Source organism: Lipotes vexillifer, unplaced genomic scaffold (genome assembly GCF_000442215.2).
Source record: "Lipotes vexillifer unplaced genomic scaffold, Lipotes_vexillifer_v1.1 scaffold77, whole genome shotgun sequence".
In the NCBI taxonomy this organism is placed as follows: Eukaryota; Metazoa; Chordata; class Mammalia; order Artiodactyla; family Lipotidae; genus Lipotes; species Lipotes vexillifer.
The window spans coordinates 1,875,154-1,897,018 of NW_006792456.1; the positions used below are offsets into that span (position 1 = coordinate 1,875,154).

At 37.4% G+C, this 21,865-nt stretch overlaps 1 protein-coding gene across 2 annotated transcripts in view; it reads left to right on the forward strand.

The window, feature by feature from the left end:
* The window catches only part of CLHC1 (clathrin heavy chain linker domain containing 1), a 45,404-nt gene extending 34,327 nt beyond the window's left edge, over nucleotides 1-11,077 (forward strand). The window contains exons 9-11 of one of the 2 annotated variants that reach the window (XM_007465671.1): nucleotides 3,196-3,398; nucleotides 9,208-9,387; nucleotides 10,763-11,077. In XM_007465671.1, the coding sequence (XP_007465733.1) occupies nucleotides 3,196-3,398; nucleotides 9,208-9,387; nucleotides 10,763-10,959 (580 nt within the window). In that variant the 3' untranslated portion in view covers nucleotides 10,960-11,077. The remainder of the gene's footprint in view (nucleotides 1-3,195; nucleotides 3,399-9,207; nucleotides 9,388-10,762) is intronic. The other variant, XM_007465670.1, reaches the window with a different exon arrangement.
* Nucleotides 11,078-21,865: the final 10,788 nt, after the last annotated feature.

Below are 21,865 nucleotides of genomic sequence, written 5' to 3' on the forward strand. Positions count from 1 at the left end.
AGGGAAAGAGCCAAGCAAGGATGTGAACTCAGGGGAAGTCTAGTATTAGTATTATAAGGAGAGAGCTGTGGAGCATAAGCCGTACTGCAAAGTTGTTACCGCTTGTTTATGGGACTGGCTTTTTGTATCCCTTACTAGTCAGTCATCAGCTCTAGATTACTAAGGGGTTGAAAGATAAGCATAACTTTCTAGGTGAGGTGGCTCCAGTCAGCTGAGGGCAATTCTTTGGAGAAGGGGCAGCTATGAGCTGTTAATAATCAGCTGGAGAAGGGGCACTGGCACAGTAAAGGGGACCTGAGTAGGCACCAAAACTGTGTCTACCAGCTTATGAAGATCAATCTGGAAATAGATAACGGCTCCTTTTGCTGGGTCTATGTGGGCATGGGTTGGGCTGTGAGTATTGGAAGGCAGAGTGACGAAAGGCCTCCCTGTCATCTCTCTAGTAGCCATGGCCTTCTTGTTTTGCAGCCTAAGGGCTATGCTTTCTTGGCTCTAAGTACATAGGGACATAGAATACATATTAGAGAGTAGGTACAGTTCTCATCTTTAAGAAGTGTATCATAAGGGAGTAGGTGGACAAATGTAAGCACTCCCTAAATAACAAATCCATGACTTAGAAATGTCCCAAACAAAAATGGCAAGTTTGCATACTACTACCTACTGCTACCCATTTCAAATTCATCATTTCCCTGCACAGCTCTGGATAGTCATAAAACTGCCCTGGATTGATCTCACTATTGTTTCCCAGCGCAAAGTAGCTTTCTCTCACCCTGTCTTGTTATGCCTTCACTTACTGTTCACATAGTAATTAATTATTCACATAATAATAATTATGTTCATGTAATTCCTGTTTTAGGAAACTTCTTCATGTGTGTACCCCTCTTTTCAGTCTTTGCCTCCTTCTTTCTTTCTCTGCCTGGTCACACTTCTACACTCTCCACAAAAAGTACTTGTCAGGGAGCCCTGGAAATGGTGCAGGCATGAGGACAGCATCAGAAAGTGCATGTTCGTTACTCACACCTGTTATCTAGTGCAAAGACACTTCAGACAAGATTAATTTCCTTCCATATGCTTGGCCCATTCTACCTCTTAGTTGTAAGAATTTAAACTCTTATGCATTTCCCTGAGTGCATAAAGTGGGAAAATACCACTACATTTTTCCTGAATTATTCATATTTGTATTTCTATATTTTTCTGGACATACCATTTAGCATAACTGTCTTTATTCTAAATAGGACAATTAGATTTAACCCACTCAACTCTAGAGCATTCATGAGCTAATTAATATTGTTTGGATTTTCCATGTTTTGGGTTTCTTCTATTTAGATACCTTAGACACTATAAAAATCATTACAACTTTACTCCATACCATATTGGTAGTGATTAATTTTAAAATATTAGATTTGAATCTTCTGGCAGCATTCTTATTTTTTCTTAAGCTTTGATGGAACTGTGTGGTAAAACTATGCACTAAAATTAGAAGGCTTTGGATAACTATGGCTTATGCCTATTCATACATTTCAGGTCTCCATTAGGAACTCATAAAAACAAAAATCTGGACTTTTTCAAAAAAATTATTGGATGACTACTACTGAAAAAGTGCTACAGACTGAAAACAAGGCAAAACCTTGTTTTGGGTGTCTGACTGCTACCTCTCTTACCCCAGGGCTAGAATCCTTGTTTTTCTCACCCCCCCGACCCCCCTCACCCCACTCTCCCCCGCCGCCACACTGCCTGCTTTTCCTTCGGGGCCAATTCCATTCTTTCTGGGCTTGATCCTCCTCCTTTTGGATAATTTTCTTTTTAATCATACTCTTTGCTTCTGATCGTCCTTTTGGAAAGTGACAAACGAAGGCAGAGCAACCTTAGTCTCAACTCTGGCCACTGAAAATAATGAAATAATGGTATTAATAAGAAATAAATACTAAGATACTGGTATTTTCATGTTGCTCCAGTAATGCAGTCACTACAACAACTGAAATAATGACTTGTTCAGTCTCAGGAAACGTTGTGGCTTTAACTACCAAAACTTATACTTTGGTATTAAGATGTGGAAGTCGGGGAATTGCTTCCTAAATAATTGATTTGTACGCAGGAGCTGCCTTTTGCTTTTAAACCCACCTCTCTGCTGCCTGCCCCAACAAACACAGAGGGCTTTATCTACTTAATTTTCAATAAAGAGACATTTTGTAGGAGTTTCAGGATTTCATTTTATTGTTATTGGCATTTTATTACATGTATACAGACACTAATATTATGTGACTGTTGTTATTCTGTAGCTATTAATTAAAAATATAATTATGGGACTTCCCTGGCAGTCTGGTGGTTAAGATTCCATGCTCCCAATGCAGGGAGCACGGGTTTGATCCCTGGTCAGGGAACTAAGATTCTGGATGCTGCATGACATGGCCAAAAAAACCCCCAAACAATAAAGCCCAGTTTCAGTACAGCCAGTAATTAGAAGTGATATCTTTAATGATACCCAAATGTTTTTTGGCTTATGCTGATAGTTTCTAGGTGGAGTTAGTAGCACAGATGGTTCCCTTCAATTGTGTATGAAGATGGTGCACTAAAATTGATGAAAAGTGAAATCTACTTACTTGAGCCATCTCAAAAGAACTGTTTCTTCAGTCTCTCCTAATAGACACAGTCAAGCCCCTTTATTCCCCCCGTTGTTTCTTTCAAATCTATAACAATTAAAAAAAAAAACAACTGCTGTCGCACTTTCTGTTTTCGTTTTAGTACAAATGCTTGCAAGATCTGTTGGTAATTTTGAGCTAAAGATTTTGTCACTATCTTTAACCAACATTTAATAAGTTCTTACATTCTACAGGGTTTTGGAATCTACATAACAGCTAAGAACATTGAGAGCCTCAATTATGAGAGAATTTTTGTTTACCTTGAAATTTTAAATCCCACCAATCTTTTCAGGAGAATTTTAACCTTGTTTGTAGATTTTTTTAAAAGTTGAGCTCAGTTTCACCAAAATTACTTCCCCCAAAGGAAGACATGCTGATTGGTTTTGTTCTTGTTGTTAAGTCTTGGATATGTTTAATTTCATCAGTTGCCTGCTAACTTGGAATCCTTATAGACCATAGAAAATCCAGTTCTACTGTGCTGAATTTTCAAATATTTCATTCTCATCCATTCATCAAGAGCTCACTAACATGTGCCCTATTGATCTGCTTGCTCTAGGCTGACATTTTCTGAGGAGTCTGGGGATGTGATTTTTGATTATGGGGAGCAGGATACTTATAACAAGGCCAAGTGTCTGGCTTTAGCTCAGATTATCTATAGTGAATGTGGCCTGCACAAGAAAGCTCTTCTTTGCCTGTGTAAACAGGGTCAAATTCAAGGGGCCATGGAATACATACAACAATTCAAGGACTTTAGTTCTGGTAAGTGAAAAAGCCTATTATTTGTATACATTCGAATTCTGGACTTGAATTGTAAGATCACCCATGATGGTAGGCAATATTTTGGACTTATATATTATAAAGCTTGTTTTGTGTATACTGGTAAGTCGATTTCTTTTGTAATTTTTAGTGAAAACAGGTAAGCTGAAGCTGATTGACTTTGATGGTGGACATTCAAATACATTTTATATTTCTTCAGTACATAAACATTTAGTAAACTTGCAGATATTTGGACCATGCTACTTAAAGGATTTTTTAAAAATAACTGAACTTATATATATCATTCTGAACTATAATATAAGCATTAGAAATGAAGAATTAGTGAAATAATGTTGATTTAAAAAGTTTGAAACACCTAGGTTGCAGCTGGGCAGTGATCTGAGAGAATTGTGGACCTTAGGGTGACCCTAGTTGAATGAGCTGATCTCTTATTATAGTCTAGTTCAGCAGTAGCCTTAATGTACAGGCAGTCCTGACATATCCCCATATCCCAGGCCTATGTCAATCCTGAGTTTTCAAGCTGTGTACTCCAGTTCTAAGAAATTGCACAATGGAACAAAATATAGCACTTTTAGGTCACATATTTCCAGGAAAAAGAATCTTTTATGGTCGTCGAATCTGATCATTTTCAAAGAGTAAATTGACTTTTACTTAGAATCTGTTTTTTAGAGTTATTTTTTTCATTCATTATGTAACAGCATGCCCGATATTATTAGTGTAATAATAGCTATAGTTCAGCTTTTACATGCCTTATCTCACTTAATCCTTATGTTAACTCTATGAACTAGGTTTGTTATTATCCCTTTTTTTTTTTTTTTTTTGCGGTACGCGGGCCTCTCACTGTTGTGGCCTCTCCCATTGCGGAGCACAGGCTCCGGACGAGCAGGCTCAGCAGCCATGGCTCACGGGCCCAGCCGCTCCGCGGCATGTGGGATCTTCTCGGACCGGGGCACGAACCCGTGTCCCCTGCATCGGCAGGTGGACTCTCAACCACTGCACCACCAGGGAAGCCCATCCCTATTTTATAGATGAAAAATAACTGTGTCCAAAGAGAGACTAAGGCACAGAGAGGTAAGTAATTTGCCTATATACACACAGCGATGGAACAGAATCTGGCAGAGTAGTTACGACACAATATTTGTTGAATGAATTATATATTTTATTAATATTATCTAATTTATACAGATTCAGTTTCTGTGTTAAATATTATTTTTCCATAGAATTATTTTAGTCAAGGAATAAAGGTTTTAATTACTCTTGGAATTTTTATTGAATGAAATGTGAAGTTTCTTTTTTTGCTTGCAAAATTTGCCTTGCATGAGTATACAGAAATATGTTTGACTCATTATCGTATTATCCTGTTCCTCTAGTAGTGCATTACACTGTAAAATAATTATACAGTCAACCCTCCATATTCATGGGTTCCACATCCATGGATTCAATGAACTTCAGATTGAAAATATTTGAGGGAAAAAAAATTCCAGAAAGTTCTAAAAAGCAAAACTTGTGTTTGCTGTGCACCAGCAATTATTTACATAACATTTGCATTGTATTTACAACTATTTACATATTATTTACATTGTATTAGGTAATCCAGAGATGATTTAAAGTATATGGAAGGATGTGTGTAGGTTATATGAAAATACTATGCCATTCTGTATGAGACTTTTTATATAAGAGACTTGAGCATACTCAGATTTTGCTATCTGCAGAGGGTCCTGAAACCAAACCCTGTGGATATCAAGGGACAACTGTATATTGTACTGATATAAGAAATATTAACTCTCCTATATAATTAGAACCTTGATATTTATCCTCAGAATTTATTTAGTACAATATCATAAGATAATAATAACCTGAGGAAAATTAAGCTTAAAAGGTAGAAACAATGTTTGAAAAATTACTCTGCTTATTTTACTTTTTAATGACAAACAACCACAGCTTTCCAAAGTATCATCCTTGGCCTCAGGGGACAGACTCAGTTTGTTAATACTTTCTGGTTTCAGAAGAAAATGGTCTTTCTCAGATTTAGACTGTCAGCTTTACATTTACAAATCAAAGAAACAGAACAAAAACGGTGAAGTCCTAAAAAAGTCTTTTGTTTCAAAAGCATAAATCTGACTCATAGAGCATCTGTTTTAGAAGGAAAAACTCTTTGTTTTTCCTCCCTAATGATTTCTAGAATAAAGCCTGAAATGATTTGTTTGTTCACCTTCCCCATCATCATTAAACAAGTGAATGTACCTATCTGGTTATATTCTAGATATGGAATTCTAGACTCCGAGGCTAGAAACAATCTAGAAACTGGGTTATTCTAGATCCGAGGCTCTGAAACCTTCTGGTCTCAGGTCTCCTTCATAGTTTTAAGAAGCATTGAAGATCCCAAAGAGTTTTTGTCTATGTGGGTTCTATCAATTGATATTTATCCTATTAGAAATTAAACCAGGGACTTCCCTGGTGGTGAGTGGTTAAGACTTTGCCTTCCAATGCAGGGGGTGTGGGTTCGATCCCTGGTCCAGGAGCTAAGGTCCCACATGCCTTGCGGCCAAAAAAAAAACCAAAACAGAAGACAGAAGCGATATTGTAACAAATTCAATAAAGACTTTAACAAAGAAGAAATTAAACCAGAAAAAAATTTTTTTTGGAGTATAGTTGATGTACAATATTATATGTTACAGGTGTACAATATAGTGATTCACAATTTTTAAGGGTTATACTCCATTTATAGTTATTATAAAATATTGGCCATATTCCCTGTGTTGTACAATATATCCTTGTAGCTTACTTTATACTTAATAGTTGGTACCTTTTAATCTCCTACCCCTAAATTGTCCCTCCCCCTTTCCCTCTCCCCACTGGTAATGACTAGTTTGTTCTCTATATCTGTGAGTCTGCTTCTGTTTTGTTCTATTCTCAACTGGTTTTCAGCCAGGTTGAGCTTCTTCAGCTGGAGCGTGGGTGCCAGGAGCTGGGGGGTGGGGGGGTGGGAGAGGAGTTGGGCGGCAGAGTCAGCAGCCTGTTGCCACACAGGTAGAGCTCCTGGAGGTGGCTCAGGCCATTCAGGGCGTCAGGAGACGAGGCCAGCTCATTGAAGGAGACGTCCGTGGTGTGGAGTGCCGGCAGTGCCCATCCCAGCAAGGGCAGGCTTCTCAGCTTATTGTGGGATATAACCAGGGTCTCCAGCCAGGGCAGTGTCACATCAGTCTGCAGGCTGGTCTGCTGGCTCTTCCCCAGGTGCAGCTGAGTGAGGTGAGTCAGATGCGTCTATTTTTTTAGATTCCACATATTAAGTGAGATCATACAGTATTTGTCTTTCTTTGTCTGACTTATTTCACTTAGCAAAATGCCCTCCAAGTCCATCCATGTTGCTGCAAGTGGCAAAATTTCACGTTTAAAATAACAACAATAGGAAATTCCCTGGTAGTCCAGTGGTTAGGACTCTGTGCTTTCACTGCTGAGGGTGCAGGTTTAATAATCCTTAGTTGGGGAACTAAGATAGCGCAAGTTGTGCTGCGAGGCCAAAAACAAAAACAACCAACAGCAATAAACCAATTATGTATTGTCATAAGTAAAATATTTTTATGAAAAGTAACTTTTCCAAAGCTAAACAATTTAAGGAAAAGAATGACACTGTTCTACATTTTTGTAAATCTCTGTAATGTCTGGTTTAATAGAAGATAGCTGGCTTCCCATATCTGATCCTATATTCAGTCTACTGTAATATGTCATGTAGCTTCTGGAAAAACACCACTGTATATTTGTGAGAGAGGGAGAATAAAAAAGGCAAACTTTAGTATTTTTATGAATATAGTTCTGACTTTATGGACCCTAGACCATATTTTGAGAACCACTGTTCTAAGTATCTAGGTATTTGTGAGTTAAACAGTACCATGGTTGATATATAGACCCTTATAACCTTATTAAAATAGAACATACAAGATAAATAATGATCATTATTACATGTCAAACCAAGGAATAAGGAAATGCATTCTGAAGTAAGTAGAGGGGTAAGTTCATAGGATTTGAACTTGTGTCCTTTCTAATTAGTCAGAGACCATATCTTGTACATAATGGAGTAAATATTGGTTAATCAATTAATGGAGAAGAGTATTTGAATACTTGATTGAATGAAATGGAGAGAGATGGATGAGTTATGAAGTGTTGGAGACAGGATTGTCCTATATAAATAACTTCACCTTAGTGGAGGCCAGATTGAGCGACCCAAATCATAAACTTCTACCTCTTCTCTAGGGAAAATTTTTAAAAAATTATTTGACTTCATTGATATAGAATTATATTCTGCTATTCCTTGCTTCATCTTTTACCATTTCTCTTTCTCTGTCCTTGTCTCTCTCTCTCTCTTTGTGTGTGTATGCATGTATATATATACATACACACGATGCACACACACATACATATTTATTATTTTGGAGGAGCAGCACCACAGATTGGAAGGTCATGGACTTTGGGGGTCAGATGAACTGTTCTTCTTTAGACGGTGTGTCTAATTCTGGGAAAATTAACCTCTCTAAGCCTGTTTCCTCACTTGTAATGTGAGAATAATAATATCTGACTTATACTGAATATCAGGTGTAGTAATTTAATATATGTAAGTTCACAGTACAATAAATATGTGTTTAATAAACACTAGATTACCTTGTATTACCTTTTAGAGTGCAGGTATGTTTACACGTAGTTCTTGAAATGCTCTCAAAAATTATTCTGAAAATTACCTCTGTTGTGGCCCAAGAAGAATATTTTTACCTAAAAAAATTTAGTAAGTTAAGACAAAGTTTATAAATTTAAGAATATAAATCATGATTGTAGCTTTAGATTATCTGGATGGTTAACTGGTAGATTAAACCATATGAAATTGCTTTTTTTGTGTGTTTTTTTGTGTGTGTGTTTTTTTGTGTGTGTGCGTTTTTTTTTTTTTTTCTTTTTTTGCGGTACGCGGGCCTCTCACTGTTCTGGCCTCTCCCGTTGCGGAGCACAGGCTCCGGACGCGCAGGCTCAGCGGCCATGGCTCACGGGCCCAGCCGCTCTGCGCCATGTGGGATCTTCCCGGACCGGGGCACGAACCCGTGTCCCCTGCATCAGCAGGCGGACCCTCAACCACTGCGCCACCAGGGAAGCCCTGAAATTGCTTTTTCTTTGAAGTAAAAAATGGTCAAGTGTAGGCAACTTCATATGGCTCAACCTCTAGCTACTCGAACTAGCCGACAGCTTCTTAAAATCTTCATATTTGGGTTTCTAAATACTTGATATTTTTAGGAAAAATGACTGAGCCTCTTTTCTGTGCAAGGCACAGAAAGAAAGATATACTCAGTAGAAGCTGGCCCCCAAATAAGCAACAAGATGTAGACAAAAATAACGTAGTATTAGGTGGGAGCTTAGAAATTGTGGAGATACTAATCCTAGCACTTTAAGATGCAAAAACTGAGGTCCAAAAGATTAAGTGACTGATTGAGCTATGATTAGAATTCAGGATTCTTGATTGTCAACCTGGTCCTTTTTTTATACCACATTTCTTTCCAAGACTGTTCTCTGATAAATTTTTTTTCCTGGTACTATGTTTAGGTAGTTTTCCTTTGTTTTCTGCGATGCTGAGTATGATTTTTTTTTTTTTTTTTTTTTTGGATTGGAGATAGTAATGTTGAATTCATTGAGGGCTTTGGAAGGATTGGAAAAAGAAGAGTTGATTGGCAAATATAGATATTAGCTAGTCCCAGTTTCTAGTTGATGTATCATATTAGGATGTTGAGACACAGTTTTCCATTTTTGCTTTCAGATGACCTGATGCAGCTAATAAAGTTATGTCCCCACACTGAATTAATTCAGTGTCTCACTAAAGAATGGAATGGGAAACCACCATATTTATCCTTTGGTCTTGCTGTACTTCACCTGTTCTCTGTAGATATGAAAAAAGTTGGCGTTAAGCTACTTCAAGAAATAAATAAAGGTGGGAAAGGTAAGTGAAGTAAAATTTTGTAGTGAAAGAATAGTAGTGGGTTATTTAGGGAAAGGTTCAAGATTATTATGTTTGAGTTAACTCTATCTTCCTAAGAGTTTATTCTTGGCAAGAGTTAACTTTAGGTGTTTATAAATGTAAAGATTACCATGTTAATAATATTCTGTTGGCAATAGTATATATTTGTTGAGAGAATTAGAATGAAGAGAGACTCTTTCTGAAGCTTGAGGATAACATCATAATAATTATAATAGCTATGACTACAGTAAAATCTTTATATATATTAACATATGTGTATATTTAATAATTTATATATATATTTTAAAAATGTTATTTAGATAAACTTTATGTTTTTTATTCCTAAACCAAATATATATGAAAATATTATTTACATATATTATTTACTCTGAACCTCACTCTGGAGTAGGATCGGGAATAACTAATTAGATCTCATTTTTTTCTTTCCTTTCTCTGATTTAATATAGAAACTTGAGCAGACAAACTAATTTTACATTGTCATGTGGGGCCAAAGAAAGAATAGTAAATTACATGAGAACATAGTTGGAAAGATAATTTAGAAATTTTCATTACAGATATCAACTAAAATATTTTATTTGATAGAAAAATAGTAGTCATGGTAGAAATAAAATAATAGTGGTTACAATAACCTGAATAGAGATCCTCTTTCATCAAGTATTATAAGAAATGCAGGTGGTAGATAAACGAGTTCCATAAATAGTTCCAAAGAGGGTCACTATAATTGATTTTCAAAAGTAAATAATATCATTAGTTTTCTTTAATAAACAAAATCCTTCTTTTACTTCCTTTAGAAAAATATTTGTTAAAGAAGCCCCATCATTAAGAGGTCTCTGTCTAGAGATAGGATGGAGGTTTTGCCAAAGAGTTTTTTAAACCCTTAGGTTAGCACTACAGGGCATTTATAAAAGTGTTTGAAGGATCATGAAAACTTGACCATCAGATTTGTTTGATAGCTCCTAGTGATACCTTATAGACTGTGAATAAGGCTGAGTCCACATTCTTCACTTTCTGAACTCCCTTCCTTTCAACCTTCAGCATCTGCTGACCTTACCAAGGAGGTGAGTGGAGGAATAGGTAATGTGAGAAATGGTGGAGAGTTGAATTGAGGCATGAAAAGGTTAATGAAAAAGGAGGAGGAGAAGGAACTAACACTTCAGTACAGCTATGAGCTCGACCAGGCACTCCATGTTACACTTAAAGGATCAGGTCTAATAGTAATGGAGTTGAAATGATATCTCTTTATTTTTGAAGAATTGCTAAGTATGGATTATCAAATTGCTATAAGTTATAATAATAACTTATAATATATTATAATATTGTATTTTTATTTCCTCAGATGCAGTTGAACATCTTATGATAAATGATCCATTTTGCTCCCTAGAAAAGTGGCAAGAATTAGCAAATATATGTTTACAGAATGGCTTTGACAAATTATCTAATGACATCATGTCTGTTCTTCGATCTCAAGCTGGGGTTACAGAAATTTCTGAAGACGATTATACAGTCAACTTGATGCAGCATGTTTTTTGGTAGTTCTCCATCTTAACCAGTTGAGGGAGCCTGTACAACATTTTATATATATCAGTTAGGCAAACTGATTTTGGTATAACTGACTTATAAATAAATCTGGAGTATGAAGTTCTCAGAAATATATCATGCTTCTTTTGTTATGATGATGTTTAGATTTGTCCTTGAAATATTTACACCATTGCTTCCTTTTTTTATATGGTCATTTTGTATATTGAATCTTTCTAAAACTCCTGTGTACTTTATTTTTTCTTTTTAAAACTTTTTCTTTTTTATTTAATTTTAATTTTATTTTGGAGTATAGTTGATTTACAATATTATGTTAGTTTCAGGTGTACAGCAAAGTGATTCAGTTATGCAAATTGGATTGGCCAAAAAGTTCATTCGGTTTTAAGTAAAAATAAAAGGCATTTTTCATTTTCGCCAAGAACTTTGTTGAACAATGTATTCATTAACTGAATGAACTTTTTGGCCAGCCCAATACACATATCCATTCTTTTCCCATATAGGTTATTACAGAATATTGAGTAGAGTTCCCTGTGCTATATAGTATGTTCTTGTTGATTATCTATTTTATTTTATTTATTTATTTATTTTTGGCTGCACTGGGTCTTTGTTACCCAGTTGCAGTTACCCTGCAACTAGAGAAACCCCTGCCCGCGGGGTTTCTCTAGTTGCAGCGAGCGGGGGTTACTCTTCGTTGCGGTGCGTGGGCTTCTTATTGAGGTGGCTTCTCCTGTTGTGGAGCATGGGCTCTAGGCACGCGGGCTTCAGTAGTCGCAGCACGCAGGCTCAGTAGTTGTGGCTCATGGGCTCTAGAGCGCAGGCTCAGTAGTTGTGGTGCACGGGCTTAGTTGCTCCGCGGCATGTGGGATCTTCCCGGGCCAGGGATTGAACCCGTGTTCCCTGCATTGGCAGGCGGATTCTTAACCGCTGCACCACGAGGGAAGCCCCTGATTATCTATTTTATATATAATAGTGTGTATATGCTACTCCTAAACTCCTAATTTATCCCTCCTGTATATTGAATCTTAATAAAATCTAAGAATGTTAAGTGTATAAATCTCAGTTTAGGCATTTCTATCTAAGTGCATAAGTTAATGTCTAAATATATTCCTTTCTGGTGATCTAATTTAATAGCAAGAACTGAGGAAGGTGTGAGTAGTATCCTGTCAGACTGATTTCCCAAATATCAAATGCTATAAGCCTGACTTGTAACAAGTAAGTCAGGATGCCATTTCAAGGTTTTCACTGGCAAAAACCTAGAGTATAGTAATTTTGTACTACTGACTCAAAGATGTGCTCCATGCTTTGGTATACATAAATGGCAAATGTTAATCTTCTACTATAAAACTTGGGAATTTCAGCATGTTCTTATCTAGAGAGAGAATAGCCAAATTTTGCCCAGAAGTAGTAGTTCTACATCTTAGACCCAGGATACCTGTAGGCATGGAATATGTCATACGAAGTGGTTTTAGATGATTTCAAGTGTCTGAGTAAGTATTTGATTGAAAACTCAGAGTTCTGTGTCATGGTCAGGTGTGATATTCAAAATATTTAATGGTCAGCATGGCATAGGCACCAATCAAACAACAGATACCCAACTAATCAAAACAGCTTTCAGCCCTTATGCCATACCAGAATGTCAGCCTTGATCATGGAACATGGTAAAAGTGAGCTGCTGTTAGATAGAATAAAAGAGCATAAGTTTTCCCCTCCTAATTTTAAACTGAATGTATATATGTTATTTTGTAGTGGAAAGAATGTAAACTTGGAATCGGACAGCTTCATATTCAAGTTCAAATTCTTCTTCTTACTCTTTGTAAAATATGGGCAGTAATATCTCCCCAAAAGGTTTAGTGATATGTATGTGCAGTATAAGTGTATTACATAGTGGAAGAACTTAATAGACGATAACCCTTATTTCCATGTAATAGGTCCCAGAAGCACATATTCCTCTACTTGGTTTATACTTCCCAAATCCCACATATCTATCCATTTGTACTTGTATAATTATCCCTCTTTGGAGTATTTGATATAACATACTTTATTGCCTATATTAAGCTATCTGTTTCCACTAATATTTGGGTTGCTGGGCTTATCTTACAAATCCAGAAGAATACTGGCTGAGTTCTCAATTTTTCTGTATATTGGTAAACACAGTACTGGATAGCTATAATTCAGTTTTCTAAAATGTAATATTTTTTTAAAGTAATACCAATGTACAATTTTAAAAGCAATTTAAATTGCAATTTTGTTATAAAAGGCTTATAATAACTAATAATATTTTTATTTCTGGCCTTCATATTAGCTATGATTTTTTAAAATTAATTAATTAGTTTAGTTTTTGGCTGCATTGGGTCTTCTTTGCTGCACATGGGCTTTCTCTAGTTGCGGTGAGCGAGGGCTACTCTTCGTTGCGGTGCACAGGCTTCTCATTGCAGTGGCTTCGCTTGTTGCAGAGCACGGGCGCTAGGCATGTGGGCTTCAGTAGTTGTGGCTCATCAGCTCTAGAGTGCAGGCTCAGTAGTTGTGGCGCATGGGCTTAGTTGCTCCGCAGCATGTGGGATCTTCCCAGACCAGGGATTGAACCTGTGTCCCCTGCATTGGCAGGCGGATTCTTAACCACTGCGCCACCAGGGAAGTCCTTAGCTATGATTTTTGAAAAGAAAATATGAAGGATGGAAAAAAGGAAGGGAAGGAGAAGGTATTTCAGCAGCATTGATTCTTAATGTACCAATGGTTTAACACCCTTTTTTCTTTGAGACTTGTATGATTGATAGAAAGCTACTATGTATCCATTGACAGAACTTGGAAAAAAATGTGTTCATGAAAGCCAAGAGGATGAATTAGGTACAGAAATCTGGAAAAAGCTTGAAACAGAAGCTGTTGTTGTTGTTACTGCTAATTTTGCTTTGGTTTTAAAATGTTTTTTCCTCCACTCATTATTGTTCTTCTTTGTTAGCATTACCTTTGGCAGTTTACCCAAGGAAAGTGAAATTTGTCAAGTGAATCTAAATTAAAATGCCTGGAGATGGAGTTGGAAGAGCAAGAATATAAAGTCAAGTGGGGGAAGGAGAAAGAGTTGAGTTGTGAGCTGTACAGGGCTTGGAAGTTGTGAGAACCTCCCTATAAGCTGCACTGAAAGAGGTATAACATGAGCCTCGTGGCATAGGAGCCTGTGCTAGACCAGCTCTACCACGATCTAGTTTTGTGTCCTTTTCCTCATGAATTTGTTTTGGCTAGATAATTCCTTTTGTCATTCACAACTCAAAAATTCAGTAGTTCCACAGATGATTTCCCAGTGCTTTTTCACCTTCTGCGTAAATTGTAAGTACCAGGATTCAACAACAGCATCAGCAACATATTGTGGGGACTTCCCTCGCGGTCCCGTGGTTAAGACCCTGCGCTTTCCTGGTCAGGGAACTAAGATCCCACATGCTGCACAGTGCGGCCAAAACAAAAACAAACCCCGGATACCTGTTTTGTGTATGGTCTCTGCTATCAAGATAACAACTTCAGTGGGAAGAGACAGAATATTGTAAAAATAACTAAAAATAATTCCTTAGTATTATCTAATATCCAGTCTGTATTCACATTTCACAAATTGCTTAAAAATGCCTTTTTACAGTTGAGTTGTTCCAATTAGGAGCTAAACAAGGTCCATGTATTCTATTTGGTTGTTGTGTCTCTGCATATAGAGTGTTCTTCCTCTCTTTTTTTCTCTCTTGCCATTGACTGATTGGACTGGCTTGGCTGTTACTGGGAATGTTCCACATTTTAGATTTGTCTGATTGCTTCCTTATGGTATTATTTAACTTGTTTTTCTTTTTCCCATATTTCCTGTAAATGGAAGTTAGCTGTAAAAACTTAACTAGATTTAGTTTCAACTATTTTGGCAAGGATGCTTCATAGGTGATGCTGAGTATTTCACATTTCATCATATTATCATGCACTAAATAGTTGTCTCATGTCATTGCTTTTTGAGATAACGTCCAAAATCCTTAACATGGCCTAACAAATTCTGCATAATCTGAATTCCAGCTGATCTCCAGACTCATCTCCTACCGTATTACACATTATTTTGAGCCAGACACTTGTATTTTTTCTGTTCCTCTTGTAAGGATCTTGAAAATATGCTGTTTCTTTTACCTGGAAGGCTCATCCCTTTCTTTTTACCTAGTTAATAATTTCTTTTACTTCAGGCTTTAGCTTGATTAAAAATTCCTCAGGGAAATCTTTTATGACTTCCTTAATTATGCCACATTTCTTTTTTCTAGGCTGTCCTTTATTGCTATTATCATGGTTACAGTCAGGGACAGTACTTTTTATTGATGGCAAGGACAGCACATTTTGAGGGTGCGGAAATGGGGGAAGGTTACTCTGTTAGTTTTCTAGGGCTGCTGAAACAAAGTACCACAAACTGAATGGCTTAACCACACAAATTTGTCTCAGTTCTGGAGGCCAGAAGTCTGATATAAGGTGTTGGCAACGTTGGTTCCTTTGGAAGACTGTAAGGGAATAATTGGTTTCAGACCTTTGCCTCTCTCCTTGGCTTATAGGGGACCACCTTCTCTGTATCTCTTATGTCATCTTCCCTCTATGTGCTCTATGTGTGTCCATATTTCCTCTTATATGTACGCCAGTCATATTACATTAGGGCCCACCCTAATGAACTCATTTTAACTCTGTAAAGACCCTATCTCCAAATAAGGTCACATCTTGAGGTACTGGGGATTAGGGCTGCAACTTATGAATTTTGGGAGGGCACATACAATTCAGCCCATAACAGTTACCATTATATCACCAAAATCAAACACAGTATTGGGTACAAAGTAAGTTACAATAAGCAGGTCAATGAATAAAAACCAAGTTGGAGCTGGAATCTTTCATATTTAATGCCAATCTTGTGAATTAGCTTTACACTAGCTTTATTTTGTTGGTAAATTTTATTGATATATAAATATACATATACACAATAATAAATTCTGAAAATTGCACAAGTTATAACTGTACAGCTCAATAATTTTTCACAAAGTCAGCACATTTATGTAACCATTTCCCAGATGAAGAAATAACACCCCTGGAATCCTAGAAGCCCCCTTTCAGACATTATTATCCCCGTCCCAGAGATAGCCACTATCCTGACTTCTCATACCTTGATGATGAGTTTTGCCTGAGTTTGAATTTTAGATAAATGAAATCATAATGTATTTATGTTTGTGTGTTTGGTTCTTTAGTTATTATTTTTGTGGTATTCTTCCATGTCATGTGCAGTTGTTTATTCTCATCACTATTTATTATTCCATTGTGTAAGTATACCACAGTTCTACCATAGATGGACATCTACGTTGTTTCCAGCGTATGACATACACATAGTGCTTTCATGAATATTTTTGTACATGTCTTGTTCATGAACATATATGTGCATTTCTGTTAGATTCCTGCTTTATTTTTTAGGTTGTATATTGATGGGTATTAGGTCATACTAGTAGCTATAATTTTCAGGGTCAACACTGCGTTAATGTTTGATTTATGACATTGTTCTCTGACGGCTGTAATGAAATAGCTATAATGGAAATTCTCCATTGGGTTAGAAATATCCAAAACTAGTCATATTTTTCTAAACCCATGGCTTTAAAATATATTTTATTATTTTGAGCAGTTGTAGGTTCACAGCAATACTGAGCAGAACATATAGAGATTTCCCATATACCCCCTGCCCTCATATATGCATAGCGTCCCCTGTTATCAATACCCCCCCGCTCTGAGTGGTGCATTTGTTACAATGAATGAGCCTACAGTGACACATCATTATCACCCGAAGTCCATAGTTTACATTAGGCTTCACCCTTGGTGTTGTACATACTGTGGGTTTGGACAAATTTATAATGACATGTATCCACCATTATAGTATCATACACAATAGTTTCACTGCCCTAAAAGTCCTCTGTGTTTTACCTATTCATCTCCCATGGCTTTATTTATTTATTTATTTTTTGGCTGCATTGGGTCTTTGTTGCTGTGCGTGGGCTTTCTCTAGTTGCATTGAGCGGGGGCTACTCTTTGTTGTGGTGTGCTGGCTGCTCATTGCAGTGGCTTCTCTTGTTGTGGAGCACAGGCTCTAGGCTTGCGGGCTTCAGTAGTTGTGGCACGTGGGCTCAGTAGTTGTGGCTTGCAGGCTCTAGAGCGCAGGCTCAGTAGTTGTGGCACACAGGCTTAGTTGCTCTGCAGCATGTGGAATCTTCCCGGACCAGGGCTCGAACCCGTGTCCCCTGCATTGGCAGGCGGATTCTTAACCACTGCACCACCAGGGAAGTCCCCCCCATGGCTTTTTTCATTTTTATACAAGGCACCTCTTTGCCTGCCATGTATGAAGAGAACAAATATTTTTAAAGTGTTCTCTCTGTGCCAGACACTGTGCTAGTACTATTAATATGTATTCTTATTAAATCCTCACAAAAATTTTGTGAAATAGATATTATTATCCCCATTTTCATAGGTGAAGAAAAGGGAATTCAGAAGGCAAAGTAACATGCCGAAGATCACATAGCAAGAACCATGATGAACTAAGTTTCTCTGGCTCAAATTAGCTGTTCTGTCCACCATAGCAACGGAAGGGAGGAAAATGTTTCTTTCAGAGTCTGAAAGATTTAATTGTACTAGTTACATTTTTGTTTAATTATTGTAGTCAAGCATTTATCAAAATGAATTTCCATTAATTTCATTCATTTGCAAAGGTTTAGAGATTTTCTGAAACAAATTTAATCAAAAAATTTTCTTAACATTTAAAACTTTTTCTAAATCCTGGATAATTAGCAAATAACCGTTATTTTCAATCACTTTTTTAACCTTAACAGATGAAACTGTTATTTTTCAGTTGCCTTTAATTCTGTTAGATTGCTAGAACAATCTATATTGTTCTAAATAAAACTCTAAATAAAACTCAAAGTACAGGCCTCATGATTTTTTTTAAACTTTGCCCATTTAATTAATTAATTAATTTATTTATTAATTAATTTATTTACTTGCCACACCACGTGGCATGTAGGGATCTTAGTTCCCCAACCAGGGATTGAACCCATGCCCCCTGCAGTGGAAGCACAGAGTCCTAACCACTGGACTGCCCACGGAATTCCCCTCAACTTTTCCCATTTTCAGAAAGCTCATAATTTCTTTCATTCCCTCTCAGAAAAAACAGCATTTTAACAAAGGTAAACCAATATAGCACCACTGAACCCATAGAAAGTTGTCAGTTTGCTAGTAGTTGCAATTTGTTATGTTCTTGAATAAAAAAAAAAATTAGATACATAATAAAGATACTATTATTTAGCAATTTCCTTTTGCTTCTTTTTTATTGTCAGTTATCTACAGGTACCCTCCATACCTTGGGAATCTATGTCAGTCTCTCCTTGATATTCTTTTCTTAGCCTCCAAATGAAAGGTCACTCTCAAGTATCTATAGATGTCTGGTCCTACTGTAAATGAGTGAGATGTTTCACAGCCAGGCATAGGGGGATCTAGGGACTTTTTAAAAGGAACAGTTGTGGTAGGTTCCAGCCAATTTTGTCGTGCAGGATTATGGACTTAGAATTACCCTATCAGAAGCTGGAAATGTAGATTTGATGAGAGCAGTCCTGATTTTCAGAGTACTGTGTAGGCCACACAGAACACATATCTACAGACCAAACTTGACCTATAGACCACCAATTTAAAACCTCTTTCCTAAACTCAGGAGGCCAGATTTAATTTCCTGTTTCCATTGACTTTAAATGAAGCTTTTTGAATGGTTAAAGGAAATAAAATGCTACCATGTTTTCTCATTCAGAAAATGCTGCTACAGAATGCTCGATTTACTGATGCCTTGGCAATAGAAGGCAGGATTCTTTAACCTACAAGTTACAGTTACTAAATGTATCACTGGTCCAGAATGGAGGCCTTTTTGATTTCTAACACAGAGGAACTTGGAAAGTAGCACAGATGTAATTTGTGTGTAGAAAGAGGAAAAGAAACATGCTTCTTAAGTAAATTTGACACCTTTTTCTCTCACGCTAAAGAATTAATCTATCAGTATTCTCCAACTCTATTACCATAAGGATGGTAAAGAAGCAATATTATAGTTTTTAAAAATCAGTGCAAACTGTACCTTCAAGCTCTCATGTGTAAGTTCCTTTTTCATCCAAGGAACAGTTGCATGAGTTATATTCTGTTATGTTGTTTTCTTGGGTCAAATCATACAGTATGTACTATTATAAATAAGGCCAGCTTTAGTTGGACTTGTGCTTAACATGAAATGCATGTCACCCTTGAACTCTGGTTATATGCAGATAGAGATGTCTAATAATAAACTCCCATCGGGACTTCCCTGGTGGCACAGTGGTTAAGAATCTGCCTACCAATGTAGGGGACACAGGTTCGAGACCTGGTCTGGGAAGATCCCGCATGTCGCAGAGCAAATAAGCCCCTGTGCCACAACTACTGAGCCTGTGCTCTAGAGCCCGCGAGCCACAACTACTGAGCCTGTGTGCCACACTACTGAAGTCTGTGAGCCTAGAGCCGGTGTTCCGCAACAAGAGAAGCCACCGCAATGAGAAGCCCGCGCACCACATCGAAGAGTAGCCAATGCTCGCCGCAACTAAAGAAAGCCCACACGTAGCAATGAAGACCCAACGCAGCCAAAAACAAAAAAACTCCCATCCATTTCCTCCTGAACTCTTTCCTCACCACACACATGCTCACACAGTTTGAAAACAGAGAATCAATGTACATTTTGGAAGCAATGGGACTGAATTGTCAAAGATCCCTGCCAAGTTGCTTAAAGATCTAGGCGTTTATGGTTTAACGATCATGGGTTTTGAATTGCAGACCCTGACCAGAGAGCAAACAGTCTGCATATAAAGTTTGCATGCAAATTTTGCCCAGCTTTTCTGGAGTGAGCACTTAAAATAATCATTTCCTGAACACAACATCCAGAAACAGGTTTGTGCTGATACTAGGATCAATAATGAGAGTGGGCAAAACGTTGACCAAGAGGCTCCAGTGGCTAGAATTTAAATGAAAGCACATATATTACAAAGACCTTTCTTTGGTTAGGATTTACTAGGATATAGTACAAATTCAATTCAGTAGATGGCGATAGAGATGCCACTAAGACTTTCACCTCTTTCAGCGAATTGAATTGCTTTTATGGGGGAGACGTGATGCTGGTCTGGTTGTTGCTAGTCACATTTTTTAAAAATATAAACTTTTTATTTATTTATTTTTGGCTGCATTGGGTCTTCGTTGCTGCGCGTGGGCTTTCTCTACTTGCAGTGAGCTGGGGGGCTACTCTGTTGAGGTGTGCAGTCTTATTGTGGTGGCTTCTCTTGCTGCGGAGCATGGGCTCTAGGCGTGTGGGCTTCAGTAGTTGTGGCTCACAGGCTCTAGAGTACAGGCTCAGTAGTTGTGGTGCACGGGCTTAGCTGCTCCATGGCATGTGGGATCTTCCCAAACAAGGGACCAAACCCGTGTCCCTTGCATTGTCAGGCGGATTCTTAACCACTGTGCCACCAGGGAAGTCCCGCCAGTCACATTTTAAAATATAGCATTCTGTTGGCAATCTTTGGTAATTTAAGGGCCATTCTTTTTTTTCCCCCCTAATTTTTTAATTGTGGTAAAATACATCTTAACCATTTTAAAGTGTCCAGTTCACTGGTATTAAATACGTTCATAATGTGTTACCATTACCACCATCCATTTCCATAACTCTTTTCATCTTGTATATAAAATTGAAACTCTATACTTACTAAACAATAACTTCCCTCTTTCCTCCCCACAGCCCCTGGCAACCACCATTCTACTTTCTGTCTATGATTTTTGAGTAAGTACCTCATATAAATGGAATCATACAGTATTTGTCTTTTTGTGACTGGCTTATTTCACTTAGCATAAAAATTGAACATAAAATTACTATATGACTCAACAATTCTACTTTGGGATATATACCAAAAAGAACTGGAAGCACAGTCTTGAAGAGATGCTTGTACACCCATGATCATAGCAGCATTATTCAAATAGCTAAAATGTGGAAGCAGGTATCCATTGACCAATGAATAAATAAGCAAAATATGGTATATGTGTACAATGGAATATTATTCAGCTTTAAAAAGGAAGAAAATTCTGACATGTGCTACAACATGAATGAACCTTGAGGACATTATACTAAGTTAAATAAGCCAGTCTCAAAAAGACGTATGCTGTATGATTTCATTTATACAAGGTACTTAGTAGTCAAAATCATAAAGACAGAGAGTAGAATGGTGGTTTCCAGGGGCTAGGGAGAGGGCAGAATGGGGAGTTATTGTTTAATAAGTATAGAGTTCCAGTTTTACAAGATGAAAGAGTTATAGTGATGGGTGGTAGTAATGGTAGCACATTATGAATGTATTTAATACCACTGAATTGGACACTTAAAAATGGTTAAGATGGTAGTTTGTTATGTGTATTTTACTACCAAAAAAAAAAAAAAAAAGACCATGCTACTTTAATAGCTCTGTCCCCACCCATTTTGGTTGTTGATGTCACTAAATTACCTCTTTAAACACTGTGTGCCCCAAACCATAAACTAATAATTCTTTTAAATGCATTAGTCTCCTAAATGATGTAGAAGACAAAATTTAGGGTTACAAACCAAAGTCACAGGGACTTCCCTGGTGGGGCAGTGGTTAAGAATCCGCCTGTCAATACAAGGAACATGGGCTCAATCCCTGGTCCAGGAAGATCCCACATGATGCGGAGCAACTAAGCTCATGCGCCACAACTACTGAGCCTGCACTCTAGAGCCTGTGAGCCACAACTACTGAAGCCCATGCACCTAGAGCCCATGCTCCGCAACAAGAGAAGCCACTGCAATGAGAAGCTCGCGCACTGCAAC